This window comes from Cyprinodon tularosa, unplaced genomic scaffold (genome assembly GCF_016077235.1).
Source record: "Cyprinodon tularosa strain WSP-4 unplaced genomic scaffold, ASM1607723v1 ctg1019, whole genome shotgun sequence".
NCBI lineage: Eukaryota > Metazoa > Chordata > Actinopteri > Cyprinodontiformes > Cyprinodontidae > Cyprinodon > Cyprinodon tularosa.
Genome location: NW_024037804.1, coordinates 133,279 through 159,391, shown reverse-complemented (window position 1 = coordinate 159,391; position 26,113 = coordinate 133,279). Strand labels below are relative to the sequence as shown.

Below are 26,113 nucleotides of genomic sequence, written 5' to 3'. Positions count from 1 at the left end.
GGGCCATGTATTGGGAGTGTTTGGGGGAACAACTTCCTTCCCTCAGAGCATTGAAGATGGTTGGAGGCTGGGTCTCCCAACAGCACAATGACCCGAAACAAACAGCCAGGATAACCAAGGAGTGGCTCTGTAGGAAGCATATCAAGGTTCTGGCGTGGCCTAGCCAGTCTCCAGACCTGAACCCAATAGAGAATCTTTGGAGGGAGCTCCAAAACAATGTTTCTCAGTGACAGGCCAGAAACATGACTGATCTAGAGATAATCTGTGTGGAGGAGTGGGCCAAAATCCCTCCTGCGGTGTGTGCAAACCTGGTGAAAAACTACAGGAAAAGTTTGACCTCTTGAATTGAAAATAAAGGCTACTATACCAAATATTAACATTGATTTTCTCAGGAGTTCAAATACTTATTTGCAGCTGTATCATACAAATAAATAGTAAAAAAAAAAAATCATACATTGCGTTTTTTTGTTTTTTTTTGTTAAGATTATGTCTCTCACGACAATGTCAGACCCCTCCATGATTTATAAGCTAACATGCAAAATAGCAGGGTGCTAAAATACTTATTTTCCTCACTTTAAGTACATTTTTCAATATTACACAGAAATCAAAGCCCAAGAGGCAGGAGATGGATTGGAGAGATAAAGAGTCCATGTTATTGTTAGAGGTCCATTCAGGAGACTTTATACTTGAGGAGCCTTTTCCTCTGCTGGTGTTGATCTACTATATTTTCTGAAGTCTAAAGTCAGACTGTCTACCAGAGGATTTAGGACTTATGCCTCCATCTACTGACAAAGTTTTGTGGAGATTTAGAATTCAAAGTCCAAACATCTGCTTCAATAAGCAATAAACTTTAGTATCGCTGTGCTTGATTGGTCGGTAAACCTCACAGAGTATCTAGGACTTCTGGGAAGCATTTATCTTAAGCTGTAAGTAATAAACATGGAAATAAATACTGGAAATATCTCAATCAGCATTTAATGAATCTCTTTCACTTTTCGTATTAAATTAATGAAACAACTAAATGACCTTTAATTTATTGAGATGTACCTGTTATTACTGTCTGAAAATGTTATATGGGAAAGTGGTCAGATTGTTGATAATCACAAATCCAGAAGTTTTTAAAGCACTTCAAATTTAGGGAAGATAGCGGGCTGGGACAAACACCTTTCAGGCACTAAATATAAGAAATGATCCACATTGTCTGGCAAAAACACATAAGGAAGCTAAGATTAATTAAACAATTAGGGAAAGAAAACTTGAACCATGTCATACAGACAAATAGAGGGCCTTTTTAAAGATTTTCTGGAATCTTTGAGTGAGTGAAGATGTGGAGAGTAGAGATTAGTCCAGTATCCTTTCATGTGTTATGACACTACTCCACTACACTTTGAGGTTATTGCCTGAACCTGAATTTTTTTTAAGCATAAAATGGGCACAAAGAACGGTTAAGAAAAAAACAAACAAAAAAGGCCTTAAACTTGCAGCTACTCACAGCATAGTTCGTTTTTTTTCCTCCTTCTTTTTTTTTAACTTATAATCCGTAATGAATAAAACTGGAAAGCCAGATCTGAGCTCAGTCAGTTCCAGGATCTGGTCAAATATTTCAAGTCGGCACGATCAGAGTGAGAATTCCAGCATCTTCATTTTCAAATTCCTCCAACAAACAGAACATGGCAGAGTCCGCTGACCCGGTAACATAATGACACAAAGTATTTGCACTTTCCCAACCTAGTCAATGTTGAGGCCCATCTAAGTTGCACAAAAACAAAGAAGTTAAACCACCTGTGCACCGTTAATAACACAAAGATTTGTAAATACAGCAAATACAGCGCTACCCCTCCTTCTCCCTTTTTCTTTTAAAACAATTATTTAACTTACAGATAATACAAAGAATAAACAGAACCAACCAACCTCCTTTCTGTACAGTAGGTTTACGCTTTGCAGTGGGATAACTTCTGATTATCCTCAGATGCCAGTAGAATGCATGTATAAGCACTTTAAACAGAAATGCAATAAATATTAATAAATAAACATTTTTGTGGAGAAATGTTACAGACAAGCATAAAAAAAGAACTGCAAAAATTTCAAATAAACTCCTACATAGAGGATTAATCTCAATCGTCCCCCCCCCGACTCAGAAGGCTATAACAGTTCAAGTATAGTTGTTGTCTAAGGATTCAAAGGGAACAGTGCCTGACAAAAGTATCTATGCCTCTTGAACTTTTTGCATGTTTTGTTACAAACACAAACGTCTTCATTTGAGATTTTATGAAATACAGCAAAAAAAAGAGTAGTGAAGGAGGACTAAATCTGATATCCATCAATAACCTGCTGTGGTTTCTGTTCGGTTCCAAGCAACTGCTGGAGACGTTCATGAACGTGACACGACCTCAATCCCACACAGCTACCAGGTGAAGGCTGCAAGCTTTAGCCAAACGGCTTCCCATTGCCAGGTATGCATTGTTGGATGTGGTAAAGTAAACAAAGGTTGTGCATCTTTTCATTAAGCCCTTTGCATTTCTTGAGCAATCTTCTCAACGTCATTTACTATACATTGAACTTAGTGCTCCGACTAATATAATTAAATCTCTGTGCTTTCTACTTGCTCTGAACGCAGCATCTGCTCCCTGGATTTCTATTTGATTCTCCTGCCTTTAACATCTGTCCGATAAACGTTAACATTCCCAATTGGTTTTCTATAACAATTTTAGGGTTTGCTTAGAGTGCTCTGTTTGACAGAACCCAAACCACCAGATAAAACATCAACTGATTTGAACTAAAAAATATACGGTAGGTGTAAAACATCGTGAAATTGGAAAGAGTAAAGGATGAATAACTGCAAACCTATGAAGACATGATCCATGACTAACAGGCTGGCTCAGGAGGAGGAATGATATGTGAAGCAAGTAGAAAGGGAAGCTTTCTACTTGTGCTCATGGACACAGCAGGGAAAATGAGGCCATAGTTCATCTTTCTAGCCTATTTAATTGTTGCTGCATCATTGTGTTCAGATACCTTTCCTTTAGCCGAATGATTGGGGCTAAATGCAGGGCAGTCCTGGAACGCCTAGCGACTAGACAGAGGTTTCCCTCCCAACAGGACAACCCTAAACATAAAACAAAGCTAAAAATGTTCCAGAATTTAAATCCAAGATGATTAGATCTAGATGTGCAGAGCTGTTAGCTTGAATCTGAACAGACATGTTAAATGAGCAAAAGATGCTTTTCCAAATAACTGGGCCAAGGAGGGCTGAATAAAAACGTATATGATACCTTTTTCTCTTGATGTTAAAAATCCACAATTAGGCATCAATTTAATAAGGAAAGTGGAATTTGCAGTAGTAAGTTTGCAAAATGTGATAGGAGGAATGAATACTTTTGCAAGGCGCTGTATTCCCCAAGCTGTTCAGATTTCACAGTCAATGACGTAATTACAGATGAGCTACCAAAAAAAACATTCACGTCATAACAATCAGGTCAAACACATTTAAAAAAAAGCAACAAATATATGTAGTGTATCATCACTTTATATACTATACATATATATATATCTATATATCTTTATATCTCTGAAATATTAGAAAATATCTACTTTTGGTCCACTGTACAAAGATGGTCTCTAAACAGGGAACAAATTAAGCATTTTATGGGCTAAGAACCGAAATCAAAGTACATCAGAGGTGAGAGAAAAGCAATGCAGATTTTCTCTTCGGGTTGAGATTTGTGCAGTACAGTGGTGTGTGTGCATTAAGGTTTGGTGACTGTGCTGCACGCATCAAAAGGGTTGTGGCACCACCGGTTTGAGGTAGGGTGACTGATGGATGTGTTCCCAACACACACACACACAAACACACAGATGAAGGGCGTATGAGCACATAAAAAGCAGAGCGCAGACCCAGGAAAACACAGTCAAAGAGACACACCCACGCAGACACACACTCACTTCATTCGATGACAAAGGCTAAATGCAAGAAGGCAGAGTGAAGGCAGGACGGGGCTAAAACTGTGACTCATAGGTTCAGTAGTTAACAGAAAAAAAACCCCAAAACAAATGAAGAACTGATGAGCCAGCCCAAATCCAGCCACGAGTCACCAGAAAGCCAAATCTGTGGCTGGGCAACCTCAGTCAGGATTACGCGGACAAGCTGCATTTAAGGATAAGGCACTATGATAAAGCCGAGGTACATTAAATCCCTGACATTCTATTAAGATTTATTTTTTCTTCAATTCTTCGTCACAACATGGCACTGCAGGACAGGGGAACAGCGTCGGGAGGCTCACGCTTAGCTTCCTCTGGTGGTTTATATTTTTGGTCCACTGCACACTTAAGAAATTTCATTAAGTGAGAAACTGCGAAAGCAGGGGAACAACGTCGCTGCCAAGTTTCTTTCAGGATTACATCACCTAAACCACATTACGAAGCATCTAAAAAGGCAAGCATTACATAAAAAAAAAAAGATTTTTTTTTTTCCTTTTTCTCTTCAATTTCATCCAAAAATCTCATCTGGATACACAAAAGCAGCAGTACAGGTTATATTTTTCCATATCGATAAGAGATGCAAGTGTTTTTGTGCAAGCTTTAAGTACCGCATGACTGTCAAACCGGAGTTTCCCACCTAAACTGACCCTTTGTTTTCTAGCTACATACAATAATCAGAAACATCTCGTTCAATCAGAAGTCTATCAGCATGTTGGTACAGAGATCAAAAAAAGACAAAGAAATACCATAAAAACAAACCACAATGATAGCACCATGAGTGGAGTAATATCAATCGAAAAGAAGAGCAAAACTATGTACAACAGATGGAGTTTTTGAATGAGTCAATGCTTTTTGCACCACTGGGACTAGTGACATGGATTTGAGCTTTGAGACATCAGCAGTTTGAGGGTAAAAAAAATAAAATAAAAACCGTCTGTGTACACAGGCAGAAGCGTTTAGTCATGTCTGAAGAGGAAATGTTAAATGGCGCGCTCAAGTCCCTTCTTCCTCCGGTCCCTTCCTCTGACTGAACAAGGTGACTACACATCCAGAATCCAAACAGACAAGGACAGAGCACAACTTGGCTGGAGCGTCACTCCTCCACCCACTAAGCTGGATAGAGCGCAAACAGAGACAAAGCATGTAGACATCTAGACGCAAAGAGAGAGATGTGAAGAGGGAGACGGTAAAACTAGGCAGACAAGGTGAGCTGTGCCCTTAGACCCTCAAACGGAGGCATATGTGTTGCCTGTGGTGCTGCAATGGCGAATGGTGGGAGTCCCAGCAGAGGACGTTAGGATGTGTTCGGTGTGGTCCTGCAGGGCCTGTGGCAGCGAATGGAGGACGCTCGGCTGGACGACACCCACCACCGGGTGGGGCCCGCCCTCCAGTCCGCCCACCTGGATCACTTGGATTACCTCATGCTCCGGCTTCTCACGCTTGGCGAGGGGTTCTCCAGACTCTTCCGTGTCCTCTTCCAAGTCACTGTCCATCCCGCTAGTTTCATCTAGACAAGAAAGAAAGAAAAACTCCATCAGCTTCAAATTCAGCATTGCTTTTTTGAATCTAATACTTTGTATATAAAATGTCAAAACATAACATGACAGATTTAAATCAGTGCATCCCTGTTTTTTTTTTCTTTGTTTACTTATTTATTTTGTAACGGTAAAAGTTCAATTCGATTGGCTAGATGGAGTCCAAGAGCAGCAATTTTAAAGCCTTGAAGCAGGTTCTGAATTGGATTTAGATCTTGAGCCCCAAACTGTGATGGTGTAAAAGAGAAATCTAAAAAGCGGATGTATAAAACCATGTGTAGACATTTACCGCACCCCTTTACTTTATTCATCAATGCCCAGTGTCCGCCTACAAATTAATATGTAAAGTAGTATAAATAGCTGGAAGACACCCAGTGGGTGTTCAGATATCCATGGCAACGGTGCTGCTAGGCTTTCACAGATAGACTTTGTCAACACATCTCAGGGTGATTTATTACAGCGAACAAAAAAAAAGGTTAAGAATAATATTTTATAGAATATTATTTAAGTTTTTGGCTCTACAAATTTGTCTGAAGTCCAAATAGCATCTCCTAGCTGCTCATCTGAGCTGTTATTGCAAACAAATTATTAAGATGTAAATATGACCCCTTCTGTTTCTATCTATAGAACCACATTTAATTTTAACCGGCAGGTTTTAGTGCTTTTTAGCTTATTTTATTGTGGATTTTAAAAATTTGCAAGGCTGGCTCAAATTCTCATAGCAGGTCAAAAGTTGGGTAGATTGTTGCAAACTTTAAAGCAAAGTTCATTTTCATACATCCCAGGTTTTGTGTTAGAAATTGGGCTGTATGTTTTTTTTTTATGCACAGAAAAGCTTAATATGAGGCCTCTGAACTTTGATTGGACGATTCTAACGCATGAATATGCTTTAAATTAGTTAATTTTGTTGATGCTCTTACTATGTTTTGAGTAGTCTTGTTGGAAGATACATTTCCATCCCAAAATTGAGTTGATTTTTTTTTTTTTTCAGACTGGAAGAGTGTTACATTGGTAAATGGAAATATGTAGGTATCCAATTGTTTGTGCTTCAGGGAAACTTTTAAAACCTTATTTTATCAAAAGTAGCAGTATGTTTGTCTATATATTTTTATGTCTGGAAATCACAGTTTGCTTTTCCGGTTATAATACAGTATTTGTCCTTATCAATATTTTCAGACAATCTTTGCTAAATTTTCACATTAGGAGATGTGAAGGATATTGTTTTGGCTTACCTTTATCAATGCTAGCAAGGGATAAGCTGTGGAGGTTGTCAAACTGAAATATGAGAGTAATACACAGAGGAGATATTAGGGGTTCTTAAAGTTGTATCCAAAATATAAATTAACAAAAACAGAAATAGTTAACTAAAAATTCAACAGAACACATGGGAGTTAAATGGACAGAATCCATCTACTTTACCTCGCCCATGACTCCAATGGGTGTTTCTCCAGTAGCTTGAGCCACCCGGTGTTCCACAAGGTAAAACATGTACTCGTCATACAGCAGGCGAATTAGGTGGAAGGAGCCGAAACTGGCAGCACTACGCAAAGTCAGGTCTCTGATCACCATAGAACTAGATATAAAACAAACCAAATACAAAGGAAAAGTGAGACATGACCAGTGTGCTCATCAATGAGGCTCAGAATGCTTGAACCTTTTCCAGACCTGTAGAAAGACCACTTCAGCAGGAACTGTCGGGCTGCCCTGGGGAAGCTGGGCCGGTGCTCGTAGGGCTTGAGCACCTGGGTAACCACGTTGTCCAGCCATGCTGCCCATTGCTCCAGAGAGCTCTGCTGCTGCAGGGTGGCCTTGAAGTCCTGCTCCAAGTGCTGGACCACTCCCTCGTCACACTGGCATACCCAGGACGCCTGCTCCTGTACAGCACCGGGACGAACAAATCAAGGGGTTAATGCATGGGTGGATAGAAGAGACAAACACCAGCCCTCTGAACTGCTCAGACCTGTACGTTTGCAAAGTCAACGCGATTGAGATCACTCAGCATCTGGTTGATTTGGGATGTGTTCTGCAACACAGCACGTGCCGCCTGAGCCAGGTGGTTCAACGATGTATATCTGCGCAACGTCTGCGCAAAGGCACTAACAGCGGCAATCTGTGACATGAATGCACACAAGAGCTCAGGTTATAACTACAGACGGCCATGCAATGGATCTAAAGTCCAGGATGTATATATATTTACAAAGAGCACCTTGGTCTGGATCATTCTCTGTGGAATGGCATTCATGGCGTTACTAAGCCAGCCTTCCAGGCTTTTGGCAAAGTTGCGAATGGCTTGAGTCAAGGCACCTGGGAACAAGAGATGAGTCACAATAGTTACTACCTGTCCAGCTTATCAGATAAAGTAGAATGGTGTCTGTCACTGCTGCTCACTGGGAATGGGTCTCAGGACATCAGGAATTAGGATCTCTACGAGGGCCTGGTACATTAAATGGTCACAGGTGCTCATCCACTTAAGAACAGCCTCGTTCCTGCACAGCGCCAACAGCTGCGCTCGAGGGAGCCGCGCTTCAATCTCACTTATGCTGCTGCAGAGAGAGTAAACCATATTCACAATCATTATTTCCAAATAATATTCTTAACCTTAGATATTTCCTAATGAAGACAATCTCATGAAGAATTGTTGCTCACCTGTTTTCTGTTATAGTGGCGCCCTCTACTGTGTCGGGAGGTGAATAACGCCAGAACGTCTGCCACAGCTTTTCAATTAGACTGAACTGGAGGTTGACTACAACATCCAAGATGGCCTGAAAGACAGCAAGAGAAATAAGGAAATACAATCATAATAAGAAAACATCCAGGCAGCAAAAGCGGTATTTCTAAAATGCTATAACAAAATATAAAAGATAATATCAATTAAATCAAATTAGTGAAAACCTTTGAAATAATTTAATGACTGTTTATGGCTTCATTAGGTTAGGTCCACTTTGTATAAATATAACTACCAAACTGCAGCATTCTGGTACAAAACAAACTAGGAACTTGGACAGATCACATTTATAACAAAGACCGTGGCTATCTCTAAATTGGGTCTCATTCTTTGTTGATCTTGCACAAAAAACCCCCAAAACAAAAAACCTCCTTTGTCTAACCTCACAGTGCTCTCTGTAAAGGGACTGGAGAGCTTTCACATCCTCTGGACTGATGTTCTCCATATTGCTCTGTCCCAGGTCCAGTTCTACAAAGTCAGGGAGTGCCCGTGATGCATCTGTAAACATAGAATAAGCACTAAATCATCCTAATATAAGCCACATCATAAAGGTATCATACAAATATTTCAATTTAACCTCAGTTTCATAAAAACAGAACAAATTCAGTTGTTATGATTTACTAAATGAAAACAACCAACAACCTTAAAACGGAGATCATCAGTGAAGGGAAACTTAAAGACTACACTCCTGCTTCTACAGGGTTAGCATTGGAATGATGAAATTAAAAAGCACTACAATTATAAAAGAAAACAATGAATTGGATTAATCGATTATTGAAATAATCATCAACTCATTTACTAATCAATTAATCATTAACTGGAGTATAGAAACTGTAAAATATGCTTTTAGCTGACAGAGCAACCCACTTAGAGCAGTAATTATATCATAATTTAAAAAAAATGTATAAACATTTTGCATTTAAGATAAAAATATTTCATATATATAGAACTCCTCAAGTGGAAAAGTTTAAATTTCAACTGGTTTAATTAAAAAAAAAAATCTTCCTCAAAGAACCTTTTACTATCCGATTATTAATCGATTAATCGAAAAAAAAAAAAGATAGACAGATTAATCAATTTCAAAAAAATCATTAGTTGCAGCCCTAAACAGAACACCAAAGTATTGTGGAGTTAAAGGCGAGGCCATCTGTTTAACAGCTAAACATTGCACAAGAGGTCGTTAACAGGGTACTGGTCTTAAAATAAAAAAATAAATAAAAAATAACTGAATGGATGGAATGGTTTAGATAGAGTTGCTTCAGTGTAGTCAAAGAACAAACATTTACTTGATTCAAAAGTACCTGTAAAACTCAATGAACTGAAGCAAACAGTTCACCTATCTGTAGCCTTACAGTTTTTTTTTAATTGTGGAGAGGAATATGTCTTTTTTTTAAACTGTTGAAGTTTGATTTTTTTTTTAGACAATCTGGTAAAGAGAAAATTACCTTTTTTCCTGATATTACAGCTTTATTTTAACATTACTCCAACTCATATTAACCAGATTTGTTTTCATTTTTATTCTTTTAGTTTTGTTAACCTGTACCTACTATTTCTAATGTTGTAAATTAGGTTTATGTTTGTATAAACAGACAGCTTAAGATAATTTCTCCTCTGGAATTAGTAAAATATTTTTTCTAATGCAGTTTAATATAAAGAATTTAAGGCTTGAAAACATCTCTTTTAAATGACTGCTTATGACAATAATATTAAAATTAGTCTAATTGCAAAGCTGCTGACCTAGGAACTGCTGATGGTGCTGGCTCTGTGCAATGACTGTCTGCTCTGCCGCACCAGGGATGTGCTGCCCCCCACTTGTGTAACCGTCTGCGGAGCCACCATCAAACTTCTGCACTGGCTTGAACCTAGAGACAACATGGTAAACCTTTTTATCTATAACCACTTGGATTTTTATCACAGCAGGTGCTTTAACACGAGGGCCTCCTACCTCTGCTTCTGCTGAACAGGCTGCTGCCTGAGAGCCATGTACTGCATGTCTTCTTGAAGTCTGTTGAGCGGGGAATCTGGTTTCACACGTATGCCGTAGTAGTGGTATTTTGAGTTCCCTCTGCCAAAAAAACAAAACCAAAAGGTAAATCACTGAAAAAGATTAGATGGATACAAAAAAGCCCCAAAAACTGAATAGGTAATATTCCTGGGGAATAAATCCCACCAAGAGAAAGATAGCCAACCTTGTCCCGAGGCGCCTTGTACGGAGTCCCATGAAGATGGAGCGAATGAGTTTGCCAAAAGATGCTGCATTTACAGGGTCCAGTTTCTGTTCCTGGCAGTGCCGCAGGTAATGATTGTAGAGGGTGGATCGTGGTAGACTTACTCCCTCTGCTGTTTCGTAATTGTCCAGCAGCCACTGGAGCTAAAAGAAGGACAAAGTGCTTTTAACTCACCGTTGCACGCTGATACACAAAGTTCTTCAGGCTTCATTCTGTGAATCTGATGCCGCAACAATGGCAGCTTTGCCAAAGCATCTAAAGCAGCGTAAAACCGAAAGCACCACATTGAACTTAGATCTACAAAGATGAGAAAAAAGGCAGAACAGCGAAAGGAGGGAGACTTGCAAAAGTTAAGATTAGGGCGACTGCGTTTAGAAAAGCAACTTACATGGCTGTTGAGCAGCGAGCTTCTCTGACTGGATAAACCCTCAGATTTTTGGAGCGTCTCAATCGCCATTTCAATCTGATAAACCACGAAGCACAGGACAACAAAATGTAAGAGGGGGGAGGCGGGGGGAAATCAAAACTAAAGCAAGAAAACTAAGGAGCTCGTTCAAACACATTACTGGCATTAAGCAAAAATACAAAGAGGCTAGGTAGAGATCCCAAAGCAAGCACCACTAATCCCAAGCACAGCAGGAATCCTCGACAATAAAGGAACATTTTTGATTAGGAATGAAGCTGGCGAATAAAAACAATAAACAGGACAGGAAGAGTTTTTAATAAAAAAAAAGATATATTTCTTTTAAATTTAAGGATTTATGGATCAAGATAAAAATCTAGTTTAAAGGGTACAAATAGAAAACAACCAAAACAATCAATACTTGCTGTCTAATACAAAATCTGCAATAAAAACACTCTCTGTAGAGGAGGCCTTTAAGTTTGCTGGGGGGGGGGATTTAACCCCAGCTTTAGGGGGCTGGTGTCCTGCAACCTTTACAAGTTTATCTGCTTTTAAACACACTTGAATCGGATGATTCCAGCTCAGCAAGAGCCTGTTAATCAGCCATCATTCAAAATAAAACTAAGAGAAAGAAGTATGGTAAAGTGGGCACTTATCTAAATACAGGATGTCGGCCCTCGAGGAGGGGAGTTAGACTTAGACTTCCTTTATTGTCATTGCACAAAAATACTCAAGATGAATCTTGACAACAAAATGTCGATTACTTGGCTACCAGTGTAACAGAGCTAAAACCTTATTCCTGCACAATAAATATGTTTTCTGTAACTAAGAGCTAGCTATATACAGGGTAAAGAAGTGTATATATATACATATATATTTCACTGAGTTACTGAAGAAGTAACATCAATAAATATTGCACTGAGTTATTGCTAAAAGAAACATTAATTTGTAGACAAAACTACACTAAGGTGTGTTTATTGTCCATGTCCATGAGGGTTGGTACCCTGCAGCATAAAGGGGAGTGCAATCACAATGGCAAGAAGCAAATAGATCAGCAGCGATCTTAAGAAGACAACAGTTTTTGTGTCTTATTATGATGGTAGGTTTAGAATGTCTAAATAAGAGGAATCCACTTTTCCACATAAAGAAAGGATAAAAAAAACAACTTAACACTAAATCCTAGGTCAGAATCAGCAATGTTTACTTGCGTTTTCCAACAGCTACAAAAAAAAGGTAAATATTGCTGAATATTAAACATTAAAGCAATATTACAGCAGTAGTATCCATAATATAAAACAGCCTTTAAAAAAAAAAGGAATCGTGACTTCACATTAATCTAATTTAAAAAGTTGCATTTGAATAAACCACTTCTGTCGTTTAAAAGGATGAGACCCAAGCAGATGCTTGGTCTCATCAGGACAGAAATTTAGTGACATTAGAAATTAGTTATACATCCAATTTGTCTGCACCATCAACACCAAGTCAAATTCCTTGTAAGTGCGAACCTAATTGGCAATAAACTTGATTCTGAAGGCGTAATAAATTGGGTGATTTTGATGTTTTGCTGCCTCAACATTTAACAGTTGAACTTCTATGTATATCAAAGTATTCTAGAGTAACTCATGAGTTAACCTCTAATTATTTGTGCCAAACTTCGTCATGAAAGCAACGCAGTTTAAGAATGATAATCATGCAGAATATGAACTAATTTGCCATTGCTAATAGGGGTTCAATAAAAGATATCCAGTCGAGTAAAGTATTCCTTTGCACTATTTTCACTTAAAAGGCATTTTTTGCCTTTTCTGCTACATGAATATCAAAATTGGAACCTGTGTTTATAGAATGTTGACATTTTACTTACTGTTAAAGACCAGATAACCCTAATGTATAATATCTGGGAAATCTGTATAGTTTAATTGTAAGCTAAATTATGCTTATCCAAGTCCATTCAAGAGTTGTGTAAATGGCTCAAAGTTGCTGCAAGTTAAGCTGGAGGCAGACTACATTAATTTTTGTTTTTACCCATGATTCCCTGTGAGGGGAATGCATGTTAGGCTAAGTCCGCAGGCAAAGAAATGGGGCTGAGCGGATGTGAAAAATGGAGTCTGGAAGTGTGTAAGGAAAACCGAGCAGATGAGAGCAGACCTCAGGCCAACATGTTTGGTTCTCAGTCAAATCTGCATGCAGGTGGGTGTTGAAGACAGATTACAGGCCTATCTCAAAACCCATGCTGCTAAAAGCCAAAGAAAAAGAGGTGCCAGGACATGACACTCCATAATTTTACCTTAAAAATATAAGCAAACAACTACCAAAAATCAACCAATACCAAAAGCTAAAAAATGATCAAAATACGGATCGAGCAATTTAGGATCATTTCCAACAATGGTAAAACATGCTCTAACACGAAGTAAAAATCAGTACTTCATATATGATTTGATTTGTTGACATATATCCAAAAAAACTATTTTATATATATATATATATAAATCAAATTAATTAAGATAAATTCTCAATTTCTGTTCATGCAAACATTAGTCTGTAGTTTGTTCAACAGAGAAATTCTAGCATGCTTCAATATAATTAAAGCGCATGTTCAATGTCATTCCACAGCCTTCAGACAAGAAAATAAATGTCAAAAACTCAACATGAGAATCAAAAAGAAAACCTACAAACAATAGAAATCACATTTAAACTTGAGAAAAATCACTACTGTGATAAAACTAAAGCACTTCAAATGGCATTGTTTTCATTTCAAGGGAAAACAACACAGTGCCCGAGTCCTGAGATGTCATCTTTTACTGCCACCTACAGGTATGTTTGTTTACCCTTTAAACTGTCTCACCAGGCAAGGTTGATGCGTTATCTGAAAGGACTCTGATAACAGTGTAGTGTGTCCCCAGTTTTAAATGTTTGTTTTTGTCGTGAAAAATAATGAGATTCTGCAGTACACTACACAAGTGGTGCTAAAACTTCAGTCATAAGCATTCAAATTATGCCCAAATTAAAATCAGAGCAGTGTGGCTGTGTTGTGTACTTCACTACACCTAACAGGAAATAATAAGGAGTGTTTGCATCTGAAGAGTTTTAATTTTCTAATCATTCTGCCACTTTTTGTCACGTCTTAAAGCCTCATTTCCTTTTCAAAGAAGCTCTTAGGAACATTTTTATAGCAGATCATTATATGACGTGTAATTCACTAAAAATGTTAACACCCTGGGATAAAGTACACTTTAAACAAATATAAAGGAGCTAAATGACTCAAATGTTTAGTTTCAGTATGAACTGCGATTTCCAAGATTGTTGAACGACTATGGATTCAATTAGAAAAACAGACTGCTACAGAATACTAGACAATCTACACTGACATGGGGCAAAAAAAGCTTTATCAAAAGCAATTTTTCCCTATAAAGTAAGATATGAATGTTGATCTACAGACATACATACAGTAATACAACCTCAGAAAAGCATACAAAACGTAACAAAAGTGCACAAATGTTAAAGCCAAGGGCCATTTATCCACTATGATACTTACAGTGGCTGGAGAGGCTCGTGCGGTCGGGGTGGCAGGATGGGGTCCAGCATTATCCATCAGGTACGCCCCAGAACTGCTGCTGATTACCTGACCCCCTGCCATACCCATGCTCATCCCTCCAGTGCTCCCTCCTCCATTGTTGGTTATTCCATGAGACGTCACCACAGCAGATACTTGCGATGAGCTGCCCTGTGTGTCGAAGTAGCTTCCTCCGCTGTTCTGACTGTAGAGCTGCGGCTCAGAGTATGTGTAGGTCCTTCTGTTCAGAGGAGAGGTCAGAAGTCAGATAAAGAAATCATTATGAGGACTACTCAGAGCACAAACACACTGGTAAGTAATGATGGGCTTTTCAAACATGATGTTTACACAATTCATAAGTTTATACTCTGGGTATTGACCATTCCTTTAATGCTCGTACTTCTATACATAAAGGTACTGGCTAAGGAGATCGTGTGTGTCTGTTGTACTTGCAGCTCAGTGAGAACATGATTTGATGTTTTACTGGTAAAGGGAAAACTTTGATTTAAAGTTAGGACCTTTTCTGTTAGTGGGCTTTTGGGGGCTGTGGGTTAGGCTTAGCACAAAGGTGTGAATTGGCTAATAGAAAGGTCTGAAAATGAATGGAAATCAATAAATGTCAAGGCAAGGTCCTCAGTAGATATTTAAAACAGATGTGTGTACGTGTGTCACTGTGTATCTATAGGGACAGTATAAGGTCAATTTCCCAAGTCAATGAAACAGTAAACCATCCCAACAATATGATGCCATCACCATCATGCCTATTGATAAGAAATGAGTACTTAAAGATGTAATCCAAAATCTGGCCAGGCCACAAATCCTCTACATGTTTGCCATTTTTCTGGAAAGGACAGATTTTTGTAGAGGGCAACTAATACATGTTCTGGTTATTGGCAAAGGCATTTTGTTCCTCTGGATTTCATTAGAGTTTCAGGATTAAAAAGGTCATGCCAGACTTCTGAAATTTTTATAAGATAAAAAAAAAGAAGAATAATATGATTCCAAGATACAAAGACAAACAACTTTGAGTCAGTCTCTCACACACAATTATTTGAACATGTTGCTGTAACTTAATGCAATTAAATTCTACAAGGGATGAAAAAGCTTTTAAAAGGCATTACATGTAACAATTATTACAAACAGATTTCTCTATCAAAGGAGTCATCACCGGTAAATCAGAACTTTTCATGTTAAAAAGTGTGTTGGGGTTTGTTAAAAGGTACTGCTGCTGGTAAATTTGGAGTGTGAGGGTGGCTCAGTTATTACATGTGAGCTCGTTGTTTAAAGTAGAACAGCCCAGTAAAGCCTTCTGTCCACAAAGTACGATTCTGGTCCTCATGCTGGATTAAGCCCGGCGTACACTGTGTGATTTTCGAGCTGATTTTCCAGTTGTGTGACAATCGTTGGATTGGGCCGATTTTCAGTCTGATCGTGAGTCATGTAGTGTACTGGGGGTAACGAGGGGCGATCAGCCTCTCCCGATCAGGAATCGTGAGGTTGGGACTGTCGTGGGCAAATCGCTAAGTGCACAAACAAGGATTCTTCTGTAAATACAGCAGCACGGCAGGGATGCAATGAGTGAAATGCAGTTTTGTCTGTAAAATTGACAGACCGTAGTAGCCACGTCTGCCCAGCCATGTCTTTTTTTCAAATACGTCGTCACCTTTTCTTTTTAGAGCTTTCAGCACAAAATTGCACAAATTAACAAGGCAGCGCGTTTCACTGTAGTGAGCTTAATATTCTCCTTCTATTTGTTTGGCTTCCAGATAGACAAGTCAAAGCAGCTCCATCTCACTGCGAAGCTCAGTCTGAGGTGGTTTTTAGTCGTATAGTGTGAGCAGGTAGATCACATGAGGGCGTTGGGCCGAACATAAATCGTGAGCTGTGAACTCACACTGTACAACGAACCACAGGGTTTAGTCGTACAGTGTGAGCAGAAGCTGCGTGCAACGACTGAGAAAAAAATAAAAAATAAATAAATAAAATAAAATCGCACAGTGTATGCCCGGCTTTAACGTAGCTTAACTTCCTGGATGGGTGTTAGTATTAGCCTAACTTTCTATCAGCACTCCCGTCTCTATTCCATTAAAAGGGACGATATAAAAAAAAATCAGGGAATCACCTGCAGGCAGTCGGTAAGTGTTACTGCTTGTGGAATGTTTTATTTATTGTGTAAGAGAGCAAGAAACAATCATAGACGTATGATGGCAAACTGCTAATGTTGCTAACGCTACATCCACATGAATCTGCATACAGACAATTCAGATTCTTATGTTTACCTCAGGAACACAAAAACAATAATAAAAAAGGGTCCAATGAACTTTTTAAATTTGTTCTCCTAAAAATGTTTAAATATGAATTTCGGTTCAAATTCAGAAAGACTATATCAGAAAAATACCTGGTTATGACTCCTTTAAAAGAAATTCTGCTTCATATAATGTCTCCATCACTGTGGCTGTCCAAGAAGCTAGAGCAGACACAAAACCTCTTACAGGTGATGTAATATCAGGAGTGCATGCCTTAAAGGAGCTATACAGTATATTATGTTGACATTAGTCTAGAGCTTGTCTATCACCCACCAGCTCCCCTAACACAAGTCCATTTCTGTCTGTGTTTGTGCACACTTTAATGTGTGTGCTTTTATCTCAGGAGAACAAACACAGATTGGACCCGTTTGCAGAGTATGTGTGTAACTTTGTTTCTCAGACGAAGGGGACTTTTTTTTCTTTTTAAATAAAACCGTCACTTCAAGAAGAAAAAAAGAATTGGTCAATTTCTGGTCATGTTCAGGGCACTGAGTACAATAAGACATATGACTAAATCTTTCACAAAGGGTTAGATTGAACAAAAGACAACTGTGCTTGTCTACAACATTGTGTGCTTGTTACATAAATGATCGTTTGAAGGGACTTAAAAGAGGGAAAGTTGGGGCTAAAGGGTTGACAATTTCAAAGTTGTGCAAGAGCAGAGCTGGAAAACACCTCCACTCACATGTTGCCGTTGGTATAGACGCCACTATTTTCCTCCACATACTGCACCTGTGCTGGGTAAACGTGCTGAACCTGTTGAACAGTCTGCGCCTGGTGGAATAAGATGCAAAAATTGAAATTGCTCAAACTATTTTCTAAGCAACAACAAAAAAAAGGGGTGCAAATCAAGCCAGGGTTTCGCTGCTGCTGCTGAACAGGCACCTGCTGGGTGGAGCCGGCAGGCTGGACAGGCACGGCGGTCTGAAGAGGGACAGTGGAGGTGGAGTCAGCGCCTGCTTCAGGGGTCTGCATGGCGCCTGAATGAAAGAGAAAACATTCCTATAAGACAGATAACAGCGTCAGGAACTGAAACCTCACAACTATTGACCAGATGAATCGACAGCATCACATAATAAAAACAAAACAAAAAGCAAACAAATAATACTCTTATTGCAGTAAACCTCGGATTCTTTAACCTAAGAAAACTAATCTTCACAACTTTTTCCAGCTGCTTTTCAAAGGCTTCATTTGAAAGTTCTGGTTTTACACAAGCTGGATAAGCAGTCATCAAATCCGAGACTTCAATACCAAAAGAAATACAAACTGAATGCTTCATGAACTTGCCTTCACTAAAGGTCAGACCTGTAAGGCATTACATAAGAAAATGCATGAATTCAGCAGTTATCCACGTTTGAGTTTGTTCAGGATGTCTAAATGGGAGTTTAATCTTGGGAGAGCAGGAAACACGAGGTGTCACCATAAAGATATTTGTCTATTTTGCTGAAATCAATGCAAGTAAAAGGCTGCTTGGGTCAACTGTACCCAAACACCTGTCTCTGCCCCAAGGTACGCAATGTACTCAGGGACTCATGCATCACTGACACATGGTCTTGTCTCTACATCTGCAGCCATAAAACAAGTTAATATTTAACCAACTCTAAATAGATGCTGCTTCTCTTTCCGCTGCCTCTCCATGCTTTCAGAAGCTCAACATCACTTCTGACAAAAGACCCTGAATGTCAGAGGAAAACTCTGAGCCATTTGTAAGTTCTACACATAAAAATAGACGTTGGTCTTCTAATTACTTCTCCGTCTACAGCAAGTGAAGAACACATCTACAGGGAAGGACCAGAGGACACACTTAAGGTTAACCCATGTTTGTGAGTTAATAATAGTGTCGCTGCCATCACCCATTCCTTCCAGGGAAAGGCCACATCACAGTTTCCATGAGCAAGCCTCTCTTGGTTAATTAAGCTGGTTCTCCTTAGAGCTTCAAATCACTCCAGGGGACAGCTTGCCCCTTTCCATTACCTTCACCACGGCACCAGCCAGTTTTTGCAGCCATTAACTTTGTGTTGAGAAAGTAAGATTATAACTATGTGCAACCTGAAAGCAAGTCGCTCACACAAAAAGGAGGGAAAAAAACACCCAAAACATTTCTTTAGACAAGATAAAATTATGGATTGAACGCAGATTTCTTTTGTTATATGAAGCACAGACTAGCAGCCCTTTCCCAGCCCCAACCTGTTGCTGCACACAACCGGCCAGCTGGCTAAAAGATGGATTCTAAAAATAAAAAAAGTATTATATTATTACATTTCATCATCACTCTGAGACCCATAAAAAAGTATTGAAATGTAATTCAACTGGCTGAATGTATTGCTGCTCACCAGACTGTTAATAAATGATTTAAAGCATGAACTAATACAGCCTACCATATTGTCAGAATTTCTGTGCAATATCAATATTAGACACTAGAGGAGCACAAGAGATCAAATCACAGCTGCAAAATAACAATTATAAAAGTCTTTGACTTCCATTCAATTGATAGGATATTGTCCTTTGAGCGCCATGCATGTAAATTTTACTAGTAAAGCTTAAGTACGTAAAGCTCGGACAGTTGTGATGCAATAACTAAGGGAAATGGCAAACGAAAAAAAAACAAAACAAAAGAAACTTGTGTTAATTATTCGACATTCTCAATAAAATAAAACAACTTTTTGTTGTCCTGGTTTGGTTCATCATGTTTTAACCTTTTCTTTTTCTAAAATCCTTTCTGACTGTTACAATTAACATGTGAGTTCACTCTTAAAACTCTAGGAATATCTGTTTAAATCTTTGCGTAAACACGTTGTATATGTATGTAAATATATATGCATGTAAAATCAAACATTTTTTTGGGAGAAGCAGTAAATACCAGGCCAACTAGATGAAAAAAAAAATTTAAAACTTGGGCTAATGTCTATTGTCAATATTAATAGCACTGTTATGACCAATATTTAAATTATAAAGCTATTATATTCCTACCCTTTAAACACCAGAAAAAAGCCCATACCGGTAAAATTGCTTCCCAGTTGAATACACCACAATCCTGTGCTGCATTACAATCATTGTTACATCACCAAACAAATCAAACATGGCCAGCACCCTCCCCCTACTCAAACACAAAAGGCAACAAAATGGAGATAAACAGCAGTTTTAAGTCAGCCCAGTTTTACCTTTTTGACCATTACCAATACTAATGCAGATATTGTTAATCCCATCAGAAACCTGAACTGGCAGATGACTACAACAGGACACCTCTTGCTGTGGGATGTTTCTATTCTGCTCTCTCTTAAATAAATTAATCAAAAATAGGAATGATTGATGTAAACTTCTTTGCACCAAAAAAAGAAATCTGATAGATATGGAGGATATGCTTTAATGCACAAATAGAGGTACTCTTGCAAGTCCTGCATTTAAAACTTCAATAAACTGTAATTTTTTGGTATGTTTTATGGGAGCCATTGGAGATAAAAGATAAAAAAAAAGGGAAGATGCAATCAGCAGGTCAGGCCAGGATAAGCCTGATCACTGTATCTCCTATTGTTTACTCAAAGTTATCAAACCCTTGGTAAACATTTCCCAGACCGTTTCCAGGCAGACAATCATATGGCCGTTAAAGAACTGTTAGAATATAGTTTATAGAAGACCCTACTACTGTAGATCAATATTATATTTCTTTTTACCTTATAACACGTTACACTTAATTTCCAACCTGTAACCCAGACCTCACAGCATCCTGATACAAAGGAGGGAAAAACTGGAAATCTAAAGCACATGGCCCCAGCCGAGTCCACCTAATTGAGAAAAGGAGCCCCTGCATCACAGCACACCCTTGTTGCCTCACCTCAACCCCCTTCACACAGACGTGCACACACACACACCTCCTGCCACACCATTCAGGCACTCCCTTGTGGCCCACTTAAATGCTGTGCTCCAGCGAGCAAGTGCAAGCCCTACAAAGACTCAGAGGAACAAAAGCCACCAAGGAGCGCAGCATTTTGCCCTGAGTTTCTTCCCTTCAATTTCTCCTGCATACATCCCGGCCTGAAAAAAAAATTAAACGTGGAGCACAAAAGGTTCACAGTCACAGGTACCAGAAAATTCAAAGGACTACAATTTGCCTAAGTAATGATCACGCATGACAAAGTTGGGGAGTAATGAGTAGAGCCAAGACATGTGAGTAAGTGAACAAGACTGTAGGCCTAAGAGACATGTTCCTCTCTCCCCACCCCAACGCACACACAATGACTTGATCAGGTGTTTGTATAGCAGAAAAGCAGGTGGAGGGAGATGTAATTTGGAGCTAAGGAGGAGGAGGGTATGCAAAGAAGTGTTTGTTTTTATGGGGGTTTAAAAATTGCAAAGAAACCTGAAAGTAAGTGACAATGTTAGGAATCTCAATGGGATTTTAATGTATGAAACTGGATGAAGTATAAGTGGCTGGGTCAAAAAAAACCAACAAAAAAACAGATTTAAATCAGATCTGGTGTGTGGAAAAGTCAAAAGTCTAAAAGAGTTTGTTCCAGTTTAAAAAAAAAACATCATAAAGGCGTCTGTCACTGCAGAACTTACAGACGGTTAATATACATTTTTTGTATTAGAAATCTACGTAAAAGCAAGGAAGGCTGTGGAAATTTACAAAGCAAATATGCAGTGAGGCCATGAAAATGGCTGGTGGAATAATTGAATTAATCAGGCCCTCTTTAAGTGATTGGAAATGCAACAGGATCCAGGCACCAGGTGGCACAGCACTATTTCTGCCCTCCTGGACTACAGGTAAGTGGTAACACGATCTGATAACTGGCAGTTCCTAACATCCTGTTTTGTTTGTGTATGTGGTCAGGGGGGGTGACCCAATTTAGCTAAAGTAGATGTCAACAAATAAAAATCATTTTCTTGCACATCGTGACTGGGTTATGAATCATTAGGTCCAACCAATCAGGTGTTTCTGCAACAATGAGCAGAAACACGATTCACATCTGAGACCATAACTACTTGTTCTTTGTTTACTGTTAAATAACTCTTCTGTTCTGTTGAGGACAGATTAAAGTAAATTGGGACGATCTGGAGTCTCCCACTAGTAGAGGCGCACCTGCTCTCTCTGTCCTTCCCCTCTTCTCAAGACGCACACACACACGAGCATGTTTTCCTTCCTAATGGGAATCAGAGGGTTGAACAGGTGAACAATAGACCCAGTGGACTCGTGCAAGAGTAAATATGATGCAACACTAAGAAACTTGCTTTAAAAAAAAAAAAAACAAAAACAAATAAAAGTTTTAATAAAATAAAAAGTAGAAATCAGATTTTAATATATCACTTAAGGGTTAAGAAAAACTAAAATTAAAATGATATATGCTCTTAACAATAGTAATAATGATGCTTTTTAAACAGAACATGGTAGTTATCTAGGCCTAAAAACAGTATGTTCAAAGTTTTAAACATGAAGTCCTAAAACAGATTTAGTTACTCGTTAACTTTGAATACTTGTATATATAATCGTTTTTTTCCATCATTTTTTAATGCAGATTCTTTAGGAATAATTGTAATTATTGTTGAAGTTACTGTATAATTTGTTTAAGTAATAAGCAACCCTTGCAAAAAAAAAAACAAAAAAATATAGTAAAGTTTTTGATGGAAAACAGTTATCCGATTGCTGACTAAAACTAGTTGCAATGCAGGGATAAACTTTTCCAGCCCATTTTATATTTTTGTTTCTTTTAATTCTGTTCCAATGATTTAGATTTGACCAATTACTAAAAAAATAAAAATAATAAAGTGAAACTTTTGTTATTTTTAAGTTCTATTGTCTTTTCTAGGTAACTAACAATAGTTATTTTTGTGCTATAAATAGCAGTTAAATTAAATTATTTAGTAACCTTTAATTTTTGCAGGATAAAATCTGAGATTTTCTGTAATTAAATGAATCTGTTTTCCAAAAGAGGAAACCATTTATTCATCTATAAAAAGTTGGTTGATTTCTATAGTAAGAGTATAAAATATTGCATACATAAATTGAAATGAGATTTATGTTCAGCTACAGCACTATAATAAGGTTGGATAGTAATTTTGCTTGTTTGTGGATAAATAACTAAATTTAGGATGAATGTCTTATTCACTAAAAGACAAATCTGACCAAATGTTAATTAATTAGGTCTTATTTTCCTTCAGCCTGGCCCCATGTTATCACAAAGCTTATCACAGCCATCTGATTCCACAAAGAGGGCAGATGGAGAGCTAGCGAAGCTATCGAGCTGCCTAAGACAAAAGGGAAAGTAATGGCTTAGCTATTGTCAACCAGTTAGTGAAAGCAAGCTTAGCTCAAATGACTTTCCTTGTAGTGATTTTGCACAGCAACCAAAACTCAAAAAACACCCTAAAACTTAAACTTAAGCTCTCGCCGCAGCATTAGCCCCCAAAATGGAATACCCAACAGGCATTGTGAGGGGAGGCATCGCTGGCGTTAGCAGCCTAGCAACAACAGACACCTGCTCCAGCTGACCAGTTAGCATCATTCACTAGCCCGAGAAAGCTGCTACCGCTCAGCGTGGCAACTTCAAACAGAAATACACACGTTAAAATGTTAACATTTAAACTCCCCGCGAGCCCGCGTATGTAGTTTCCGCTCTCCTGCCGTTGTTGTTATCTACAGTGAATCTTAGCAAGTATGCTAACACGTTACAAAGAAACACCCTCGGCTAGCAAAGTACCCCGGCTATTATCCAGCAGCAGACAAAACACAAACCAGAGGCGCTTAAAAAAAAAAAAAAAAAAAAAGCAGTGACGGGACAAACCAGTTGCTTTCCGGCTTAGAAACAAATAAACGAATTAGTTTAAAGCAAACCTGAGCTGCGGACTGGTTGATGAAGATGAGGATGGTGGAGGAGGTGGTAATGATGGAGCGAGAGGTTGTTGTTGGTGGGTTACAGTCGCCAGGACTACGGGACTATGGCGTTGCCTCACTGGGCAACAGTTGCTATAAAACTCATCGGCTGCGCGCAACCTTACCAGGCAGGTGGGAGGGGATTTAGGCGCACCCATAGGCTAAATACATCTATATGTATGTATGTATTAATTTAAGTAAACGTGGTATTCTCTGAAAAATACAAAATACTATGCGAATCGCAAGGTTTAGTCGGATTTAACTTACTTAGACATTAATTATGTTCAAAATATTTCAAAAAATAAACAGTAAAGATTAGAATATTTCTTTAATTTGGCAAAGAGGCTTATGTAAGTAATCAATTATAATCGTTCTTTCTATTCCTTATTTTAATACATTGGCTTTCTGCTCCAGTTATCCAAAGTTTTATTATTATTAACAATTATTATTATTAAGAGAAAATAATTTTTTTTATTGCTTCTTCAACATTTAAAATGAATAATATACCCATAGATAAAATGTTTAGCATCATAGGTGAGGTCTTATAGAAGACATTAGTGGTTCAAAAATCCCAGCATCCACAGCTGGAATTGGGATACCTGTTGACTGGAAAACCATTTTATAGAAAACTGATGAGAAAATAAAAATGCATTTGAACTTTTTCTTTACAGCACAAATTCCAATCAACTGGTAAACCACGGTGGGGGTAGAATCATGCTGTGGAGATTGTTTTTTGTTTTGTTAGGTACAGGGAAGCTTGTCGGAGATAATGAGAAGATCTGGACAGTTACACCTCAGATGATCAGAGAGCTTGCTGTTATTCAGTGTCTAAAAATAAAGCTAAATTAACACCATCACCTATTCCTTTGAATACTGGAAACTGACAAGTTTAGCCTGGAATGTAGTTATGATCTTACTTTCATAATAGGCAGACATTTTTCTCTTGTCTCGTTCAATGTAATCTCAGAGGGTGTGGAAAAGTAAGACTGCTGTAATTGTGTGACATTTCCTCACATTTTGCCCATATATTCCACAGTTTACACAATATCCTAACATTTCTGCTGATTTTTAATCTGAAATCTTTTGGTGTCAATCATTTATTGTTTTTTCTTATTTTTTAGAAAAGTAGCAGTAGCGGTGTCTCCAAAACTCTTTTTATTGGGATGAATGACTGACCAAGTTTCACACAAATTGTGATTTTTCAGTTTTCCCAAAAACTGTTTTGTTCTTACAGTTTCTGTTGACTGATTAGTTCTTTATGTGAAATATATCTAAGATTTTTTTTTAATATACTTTCCTATCAGAAGCCACTCAGACTTAGATATCCTGATCACCCTTTTCCTTGGGAAGCACAATAGTTACTCACTTTAATGAATATTCATTTTTTTCTCTTGTTTTTGATATATCTCTTAAAGGTGCAATTTTTTTTATTGCATTCTCAACATCTGGAACTAAAAGAATCTAGCTGCAGCTCTTGATTTCATATGGTGTTAATCCTAATCATTTTTCTTTTAACTCAGTGACAGTGAACCTTTTTATAACATCTGCTTCGAGAAGGAAAAAGCACTTCTTTTTGCACTTTTTTTGGTAATTACATTCGATCTCACAAATATATTCATGGTTTGTCCTGTAAAAGTACTTTGTGCAAATATAAATCTATCATCAAAATCATAAATCTCATATCATAAATCATCTATCTTTCAGGACCTCAAACATACCCACCTTTTCCACTTCCTTTGATCTATATCCAGCATTTGTTGTTTGTTTTATTAAATCATTAATGATGTCTTTTATTTTCCATCTTAAGTTAGAGTCTAATACCAAGGGAGGGTGGATGGAAGATGGAGGACTTCTACGTACTTGGAATATAAGTGAATAGCTCCCTGTCATCCAGTATAATACTGATAAGCATGTGACCAGAGTTACACAGGTAATGTTGTAATTGTAATGCTTAATAACTTAAAATAACTCCATCAATTCCCCTTTTGTCTAGTCAAGTTTGCATTATTTCTGCCAAAATGCTCATCTTTCAATATATGCACTATATTGAAATTCAATGTATAATATAATCTATTATAATACTCCCAACACTACACTATTACCCATTTGGGCTTTATTTTGGATACTTTTCTATGATACAGTTTTCTTGTGCACTGTAAGATTATTTTACTTTACTGCGTTTTTTAACAACAAATTCTGAAATTTCTACACTGTAAAGGTGCTGCTTTTAATCATATTATAAATATGTAAAATGATAATAAATATATAGAAGTTTAATAACTTTGTTCTTCATTAGTACTGCTGGTTTTGATTCTAACTTTGTGCAAGCATATTTTGTTCTTCAAAGAATATGTTCACCTTAATTATTTTTTTGCAAACATAATTAGAACTAAAAAATTAGAGCTAAAAGTAAAAACTTAGAGCAGATTGTACAAGTGGGGCTAAAAATACATGATAAACTTAAATCTGACAGCAGCAACAAAACAAAGGCGCATTGTTTAGCAGCTTTATTTCAACTAC

General features: G+C 37.9%; 1 protein-coding gene across 5 annotated transcripts; it reads right to left on the bottom strand.

Moving 5' to 3' along the window:
* Positions 1-1,512: 1,512 nt before the first annotated feature.
* On the bottom strand, positions 1,513-23,698 carry rfx3 (regulatory factor X, 3 (influences HLA class II expression)). 5 transcript variants are annotated; one of them, XM_038279059.1, is made up of 17 exons: positions 23,555-23,698; positions 17,593-17,705; positions 17,411-17,502; positions 14,402-14,660; positions 10,855-10,929; positions 10,428-10,609; positions 10,184-10,303; positions 9,976-10,100; positions 8,621-8,736; positions 8,160-8,275; positions 7,902-8,056; positions 7,720-7,817; positions 7,474-7,623; positions 7,179-7,387; positions 6,933-7,086; positions 6,746-6,788; positions 5,205-5,485 (listed from the first exon to the last, which is right to left on the bottom strand). In XM_038279059.1, exons 2-17 carry the CDS (start codon positions 17,698-17,700, stop codon positions 5,205-5,207), a joined length of 2,283 nt encoding a protein of 760 aa, XP_038134987.1. In that variant the 5' UTR covers positions 17,701-17,705; positions 23,555-23,698. The 5 variants fall into 5 exon arrangements, with proteins under 5 accessions (XP_038134973.1, XP_038134981.1, XP_038134987.1 ...); XM_038279066.1 differs by having other exon boundaries at positions 14,402-14,657; XM_038279045.1 differs by having other exon boundaries at positions 1,513-5,485; positions 17,411-17,705.
* Positions 23,699-26,113: the final 2,415 nt, after the last annotated feature.